Source organism: Haliotis rufescens, unplaced genomic scaffold (genome assembly GCF_023055435.1).
Source record: "Haliotis rufescens isolate VD_foot unplaced genomic scaffold, xgHalRufe1.0.p SCAF_18, whole genome shotgun sequence".
Classification (NCBI taxonomy): domain Eukaryota; kingdom Metazoa; phylum Mollusca; class Gastropoda; order Lepetellida; family Haliotidae; genus Haliotis; species Haliotis rufescens.
Window position 1 is genome coordinate 386,267 of NW_025963868.1, and position 8,734 is coordinate 395,000.

The following is an 8,734-nucleotide window of genomic DNA, read 5'->3' on the forward strand; positions in this document are numbered from 1 at the left end:
TATACCAGTACCTAGACACTTGTTTGCTTCTAGTGTATAACCCAAGTTATAAATCAGTATCTAGACAGTTGTTTGCATTGAGTGTATAACCCAAGTTATATACCTGTACCTAGACACTTGTTTGCATTGAGTGTATAACCCAAGTTATATAGCAGTATCTAGACACTTGTTTGCTTCTAGTGTATAACCCAAGTTATAAATCAGTATCTGGACACTTGTATGCATTGAGTGTTTAACACAAATTATATACCAGTACCAAGACACTTGTTTGCTTCTAGTGTATAACCCAAGTTATAAATCAGTATCTAGACAGTTGTTTGCATTGAGTGTATAACCAAAGTTATATACCAGTACCTAGACACTTGTTTGTTTCCAGTGTATAACCCAAGTTATATACCAGTACCTAGACACTTGTTTGTTTCCAGTGTATAACCCAAGTTATATACCAGTACCTAGACATAAGTTTGCTTCCAGTGTATAAACCAAGTTATATTCCAGTACCTAGACACTTGTTTGCATTGAGTGTATAACCCAAGTTATATAGCAGTATCTAGACACTTGTTTGCTTCTACTGTATAACCCAAGACTTGAAGTTATATACCAGTACCTAGACACTTGTTTGCAGTGAGTGTATAACCCAATTTATATACCAGTACGTAGACACTTATTTGTTTCCAGTGTATAACACAAATTATATACCAGTACCTAGACACAAGTTTGCTTCCAGTGTATAAACCAAGTTATATTCCAGTACCTAGACACTTGTTTGCATTGAGTGTATAACCCAAGTTATATAGCAGTACCCAGACACTTGTTTGCTTCTACTGTATAACCCAAGTTATATAGCAGTACCTAGACACTTGTTTGCTTCTAGTGTATAACCCAAGTTATATAGCAGTACCCAGACACTTGTTTGCTTCTACTGTATAACCCAAGTTATATACCAGTATCTAGACACTTGTTTGCATTGAGTGTATAACCCAAGTTATATAGCAGTACCTAGACACTTGTTTGCTTCTAGTGTATAATGCAAATTATATACCTGTACCTAGACACTTGTTTGCTTCTTGTGTATAACCCAAGTTATATACCAGTACCTAGACACTTATTTGCAGTGAGTGTATAACCCAAGTTATATGGCGGTATCTAGACTTTCCATAAAGTCTAGTGCAATAACTAGCCTGTGTCAAAATGGACAAGAGGTATAAACAGTTTCCAGTTACTTGTTGAGGACAGACATTTTTTGTTTGACAGATCTTCCTAAAACTGCAGAACTTCTGCCAAAGGCTGAACGTGACACATGGTTAATCTAACCCAAGACATCTATTCAAGACCTGTGAAGATCCGGGGTAGAATAGGTCTTTAAGTAACCCATGCGTGCCGTAAAAGGCGACAATGCTTATTGTAAAAGGCGACTAACGGGATGGGTGGTCAGGCTCGCTGGCTTGGTTGATGCATGTCTTTGATCCCAATTGCGTGGATCTATGCTCGTGATGTCAATCACTGGATTGTCTGCTCCAGACTCGATTATTTACAGACCGCCATCATATATCTGTAATTTTGCCGAGTGCGGCGTTAAACAACAAACAAACAATACATCTATTCACACTGTTGAAAAATCCGCTTCTGCCCCTGCATCCACAATCCCCTGCGTTATATAGAAAATTGAGTCATGTCATCGGTATAATCTCATTGGGTGTAATAGAGAGGTTCACTTGAGACCATTTTGCATATAAATGACATTTGCAATTCATCTCTGTCACAGACCAAGAATAGCAAATAGGAGAATGGCTACGATTTCCATATTCAAGCTCTGGTTGGTTCATGCATACAAATAAGCTGATTTGCTAATAAAATATTTCAGTGTGAGGCTGCATCTCATGACTACTAAGAGCCTCATTTCCATACCATGCATGTGTATTCTGACATGGGAACACTTAGCACGGAGTGTTTTGCTGCAGAAATGAGCACTTATCTAGGGTAGAGTGAATAGGAGTTGTTTGGTGTATTGTTGGAGTGTACAGACAAATAGTTGCCCCCTGCTGGTCAACATGATTTGCCAGGTGAGATATTTATTTCCGTAATTGTGTCTTTTTTTAAATGTGAGGAAGACTAGTGTATGGGAGCAGTGTGTAGTTAGAGGTAGTGGTGTGGTATGTAGTAGCTTTCAGGGTGAGAAGTAGTTGTGTGGTATGTAGTAGCACAAAGTCAGTGGTAGCTGTGTCGTATTTAGTAGTATATAGTCAGAGGTAGTTGTGTGGTATATAATAGCATTAAGTCATTGGTAGTGCATAGTACGAGTGTAAAGTCAGAGGTAGCTGTGTTGTATATGGTAGCAATGTAAAGTCAGAGGTAGTTGTTTGGTGTATAGTAGCAGTGTTAAGTCAGAGGTAGTTGTGTAGTACACAGTAGCAGTGTAAAGTAAGAGGTAGTTGTGTGGTATGTCATAGTGTAAAGTCAGAGGTAGTTGTGTGGTGTATAGTAGCAGTTTAAAGTCAGAGGTAGTTGTGTAGTTCACAGTAGCAGTGTAATGTCATAGGTAGTTGTGTGGTGTATAGTAGCAGTGTAAAGTCAGAGGTAGTTGTGTAGTACACAGTAGCAGTGTAAAGTAAGAGGTAGTTGTGTGGTGTATAGAAGCAGTGTAAAGTCAGAGGTAGTTGTGTAGTACAAAGTAGCAGTGTAAAGTCAGAGGTAGTTGTGTGGTGTATAGTAGCAGTGTAAAGTCGGAGGTAGTTGTGTCGCGTATGTCATAGTGTAAAGTCAAAGGTAGTTGTGTGGTGTATAGTAGCAGTGTAAAGTCCGAGGTAGTTGTGTAGTTCACAGTAGCAGTGTAAAGTCATAGGTAGTTGTGTGGTGTATAGTAGCAGTGTAAAGTCATAGGTAGTTGTGTGGTGTATAGTAGCAGTGTAAAGTCAGAGGTAGTTGTGTGGTATTGCATAGTGTAAAGTCATAGGTAGTTGTGTAGTACACAGTAGCAGTGTAAAGTCAGAGGTAGTTGTGTGGTGTATAGTAGCAGTGTAAAGTCAGAGGTAGTTGTGTAGTTCACAGTAGCAGTGTAAAGTCATAGGTAGTTGTGTGGTGTATAGTAGCAGTGTAAAGTCATAGGTAGTTGTGTAGTACACAGTAGCAGTGTAAAGTCAGAGGTAGTTGTGTGGTGTATAGTAGCAGTGTAAAGTCAGAGGTAGTTGTGTAGTACACTGTAGCAGTGTAAAGTCGGAGGTAGTTGTGTAGTGCATAGTAGCAGTGTAAAGTCAGAGGTAGTTGTGTGGTATGTTATAGTGTAAAGTCAGAGGTAGTTGTGTAGTACACAGTAGCAGTGTAAAGTCATAGGTAGTTGTGTGGTGTATAGTAGCAGTGTAAAGTCAGAGGTAGTTGTGTGGTGTATAGTAGCAGTGTAAAGTCAGAGGTAGTTGTGTGGTATTGCATAGTGTAAAGTCAGAGGTAGTTGTGTGGTGTATAGTAGCAGTGTAAAGTCAGAGGTAGTTGTGTAGTACACAGTAGCAGTGTAAAGTCAGAGGTAGTTGTGTGGTGTATAGTAGCAGTGTAAAGTCAGAGGTAGTTGTGTAGTACACAGTAGCAGTGTAAAGTCGGAGGTAGTTGTGTAGTGCATAGTAGCAGTGTAAAGTCAGAGGTAGTTGTGTGGTATGTTATAGTGTAAAGTCAGAGGTAGTTGTGTAGTATACAGTAGCAGTGTAAAGTCAGAGGTAGTTGTGTGGTGTATAGTAGCAGTGTAAAGCAGAGGTAGTTGTGTGGTATGTCATAGTGTAAAGCCAGAGGTAGTTGTGTAGTACACAGTAGCAGTGTAAAGTCATAGGTAGTTGTGTGGTGTATAGTAGCAGTGTAAAGTCAGAGGTAGTTGTGTAGTTCACAGTAGCAGTGTAAAGTCAGAGGTAGTTGTGTGGTGTATAGTAGCAGTGTAAAGTCATAGGTAGTTGTGTAGTGTATAGTAGCAGTGTAAAGTCAGAGGTAGTTGTGTAGTGTATAGTAGCACTGTAAAGTCGGAGGTAGTTGTGTAGTGCATAGTAGCAGTGTAAAGTCAGAGGTAGTTGTGTGGTATGTCATAGTGTAAAGTCAGAGGTAGTTGTGTGGTATGTCATAGTGTAAAGTCAGAGGTAGTTGTGTAGTGCATAGAAGCAGTATAAAGTCAGAGGTAGTTGTGTAGTACAAAGTAGCAGTGTAAAGTCAGAGGTAGTTGTGTGGTATGTCATAGTGTAAAGTCAGAGGTAGTTGTGTAGTACAAAGTAGCAGTGTAAAGTCATAGGTAGTTGTGTGGTGTATAGTAGCAGTGTAAAATCAGAGGTTGTTGTGTAGTGCATAGAATCAGTATAAAGTCAGAGGTAGTTGTGTGGTGTATAGTATAGACTGGTTGAGATCCAAGAATATGCTTTCCAATGGTAGGAATCAACACCATTTTTGTTTCTCATCATTTTTAACCGTATCCAGATATAGGAAACCTAATACCGAGTGGTGTCAAGCTAACAAATTACTATAAAAAGGTGTATTTAGCTATTAAAAATTGGCCTCAGTTGCACTTAATGCACACATAACCCTAAGAGTATGATAATATCATATAATCATATAAATAACAAAAATCCATTTACCTGCATATATGTTTATTCATGATAAGGTAACATACTTTCAAGTCATGCTGACTTGTTTTTGATGAGGATTTTGTGTCAAAATCCAAGATGGCCACCGTACTAGAGGTCACATGGTCAGGGTCACATGGTATCAACCAAGATTAGAGTTAATTGAACCCCAAACTACACTGAATATATTGTAATATATTGCTATCTTGACAGCTAATCATTGAATATGCAAATTATATAGCATCTGTTGAAAGGTGAGTAGGATCTGCTGCATCATTCGTGACCAACTCTTTTACTCCGGGACAAGCCGAATAACGACTCGTGCCCCTCTCATGGCCATTTTTGCGACCGGGTTCTGTCTTAGCGTAAACGGGCATACCTAAAACAATTTTCAACTCGTTGCGTAGTGGTTCACATATATTTCCCCATATATTATATATATTTCAGATGCAATTTAAAGCTCATCGGGACATGCGGAATTATAAGTATGTTTGAACATATTTAATTGTGTCTTGGGTATATTTTTAAATGCAAGACATGTGTAAAATCAAAAATTATTTCTGAGGGATTCTTTGACGTAGAACTTGAAATCATACGCGCATTCTGATTGGTTTGTCATATTTTCGCACATAACATTCATCGATAGGGGGACGAGTCTTCTTGCAGGTTACGAAAAGGGGCGAGTGGTGAAGAATGCTGCTGCATGTCATCATATTTCAGATGAAGACCTTCAAACAAAGTTTACACAAACACCAGGTGAAAGTTTCTTATGGCAAATGTGCGTGCAGTGTACTCTCACCTTGAAACAGTGGCACCTCACACTGTTGCAACCTACTTCATGACTGGCAAGCAATTGTCTCGTAGTTTTAATCTGCTAGTCCGTTTAATGATTACCTGTAGCAAAACCCTTGAAAAGGACATATTTCTACTAGTCCTTATGATACCTTAACTATTGGGCAATTATCTTGCAGAATACAGCTTTAGAAACTAACAGTTTTAATCTGCTAGTCCGTATAATGATAACCTGTAGCAAAACCCTTGAAAAGGACATATTTCTACAAGTCCTTATGATACCTTAACTATTGGGCAATTATCTTGCAGAATACAGCTTTAGAAACTAACAGTTTTAATCTGCTAGTCCGTATAATGATAACCTGTAGCAAAACCCTTGAAAAGGACATATTTCTACAAGTCCTTATGATACCTTAACTATTGGGCAATTATCTTGCAGAATACAGCGTTAGAAACTAACAGTTTTAATCTGCTAGTCCGTATAATGATAACCTGTAGCAAAACCCTTGAAAAGGACATATTTCTACAAGTCCTTATGATACCTTAACTATTGGGCAATTATCTTGCAGAATACAGCGTTAGAAACTAACAGTTTTAATCTGCTAGTCCGTATAATGATAACCTGTAGCAAAACCCTTGAAATGGACATATTTCTACTATTCCTTATGATACCTTAACTATTGGTAGTTTGCCAAGACTATAGGACTAGTGCCAGTTTCTAACAGTAGTAATAGTCTCCTTGGTCATCATGAGAGGTTGTAAAGTCTGGAAGGTAATTTAAGGTACCGACGTTAACTACAATATCTGAAAAACTATCAGACCTACTCCAGTCAAAGTTGGTATGAGATTATTAAACAGTCATACATAACTGGATATTACATTTAAAGACAATCTGTGCATGAATAAAAAATCTGTCTATTTAGCTATCACTATATTTCATCAACAACCAGACCTGTTCGTCACGGGTGGAACGAGCATTCATTGAAACAGCCATCAACTCGAAAGTGTGCACGGGAATCACGCACGAATACGGTGTTAGCATTGGGCGTCTCAATGTTCGTGATTCCCGTGCACCCTTTCCAGTAGAGTTGAAATTTTATCTCATAGGAAAAAATTAATAAAGAAATAAATTTCATTTCATATTCTGATTACGGTAATCCTTTACAATGGGGTGTTGGAGTCGGAGTGCGAGACTGTCGTATAAAGCCGATTGTCGGATCAACGAGTGTTGGATTAACGAGACTTGACTGTATTTTTGTTTTAGAAATAATTTATCTTCAGGTTTTACTCCCAAAATAAAATCATTGCATATGAACTGACACAGAATGATAACACATGCTATGGCTTTAGCAAAAGAATGTTTAAAGTGGCATAAAATCCAACTCAATCATTTAGTTACTTCTCACTATGATGATCCCCCCCCACACACACACACACACACACACACACACACACACACACACACACACTAAAAAAATGTCATTACTCTGGACTAGAACAAGCAGACACACACACACACACACGCACATGCACACGCACACTCAAACACAGACACAGAGACAGACAGACACACACAGACACATGGACACAGCCACACACACATACCGTAACACACACACACACTGATACACAGCCACACATACATACCGTGACACACACACACACTGACACACAGCCACACACACATACCGTGACACACACACACACTGACACACAGCCACACACACATACTGTGACACACACACACACTGACACACAGCCACACACACATACCGTGACACACACACACACTGACACACAGCCACACACACATACCGTGACACACACACACACACACTGACACACAGCCACACACACATACCGTGACACACACACACACACTGACACACAGCCACACACACATACCGTGACACACACACACACTGACACACAGCCACACACACATACCGTGACACACACACACACTGACACACAGCCACACACACATACTGTGACACACACACACACTGACACACAGCCACACACACATACTGTGACACTGACACACAGCCACACACACATACCGTGACACACACACACACTGACACACAGCCACACACACATACTGTGACACACACACACACTGACACACAGCCACACACACATACCGTGACACACACACACTATATATATATATAAAATAATAAAGTCCACGTTAGTCCAACATCTTCTTTATATCAGTTTCAGACATAGTACTTTTGCTGTCTCATGACTTCAGCTCTTCAGTGTAACTGACAACGACTGTACTGATACTGATCAGTGTATTGATATAAAGAAGATGTTGGACTAATGTGGAGTTTATTGTTTTATCATATATTACATGTACACCGAGTGAACATTTACCTCATTTTTGTGTATATATATATATATCTAGAAACACCCAATCTCACCTCACCTTACCCCAAACAGTTGTTGCATGTTTCCAAACGAACAGTGCATCTTTAATAAACAGGCATAGACAGAGGTTAATAAATATGCAATTCAGTGTCATAATGTAAATATTTATGAGATAATTATCAATAGTAAATTGAGTTTAGCATTCTGATGCTGACGTCCACAATTACCATATCTGTATTTTCATGAATCTAAAATTTCTGGTGGAATATCCATGACATCCCAGCTTGTGTAGTCGACGATGTCTCCTGAACAGTAACGAAGTAGTTATGAAGGCGTGTTGTACATGTGGCGATAGCGGTCAGGTCTGCATGTCATGGTACAGGTAGTCAGACGTGTGCTCGCTGCCATGGAATGTAGGCGATGAAGTGTCGGCCTGAAACCTTAAACCTGTTTGAATGAAAGATGTCCTACTTCATTCCAACAGTAATAGAATAAAACTTTGGTCAAAAAACTTTTCTTGCCATGATGATGAAGGACTGGCACTTAACAAGGCACACCACACACATCCCACACACCCCACACCCGCCACACCCCTCACTTTCACTTGAAGTAAAAGGTGACTATGTTTGTCGTAAGAGGTGACTAACGGGATCGGGTGGTCAGGCTAGCTGACCTGGTTGATGCATAACATCGTATCCCAATCGCGCGGATCGATGCTCATGATGTCAATCACTGGATTGTCTGGTCCAGACTCGATTATTTGTATGCCCGGTCTTCTTGTTCCTTACCTATCCTTCTAATGCTGTATTAAATGCATCTCAAACACTGGTTCTCACTCAGATAACCGCCAATTAGGCCAGACAAATTTCTTTTCTTGTGTCTAACAGACTTTCAAGGCAGTTGGAAATCTTCAAAGTTGCCTTTAAGGCGTTTTCTTTGAAACATAAATAATACTAACAAAAAGATGTCATAAAGAG

The 8,734-nt window shown here is 39.5% G+C and overlaps 1 protein-coding gene across 4 annotated transcripts in view; it reads left to right on the plus strand.

Annotated features, from left to right (window-relative positions):
* Positions 1 to 8,734, plus strand: part of LOC124148375 (POU domain, class 2, transcription factor 1-like) — a 51,377-nt gene that overhangs the window by 26,405 nt on the left and 16,238 nt on the right. Inside the window, exon 1 of one of the 4 annotated variants that reach the window (XM_046519438.2) lies at positions 1,931 to 2,063. The exons of the other annotated variants lie outside the window; for them this stretch is intronic. Coding sequence (XP_046375394.1) covers positions 2,052 to 2,063 — 12 coding nt within the window. The 5' untranslated portion in view covers positions 1,931 to 2,051. Of the gene's footprint in view, positions 1 to 1,930; positions 2,064 to 8,734 lie in introns of those variants that run through there. 4 annotated transcript variants of the gene reach the window in all.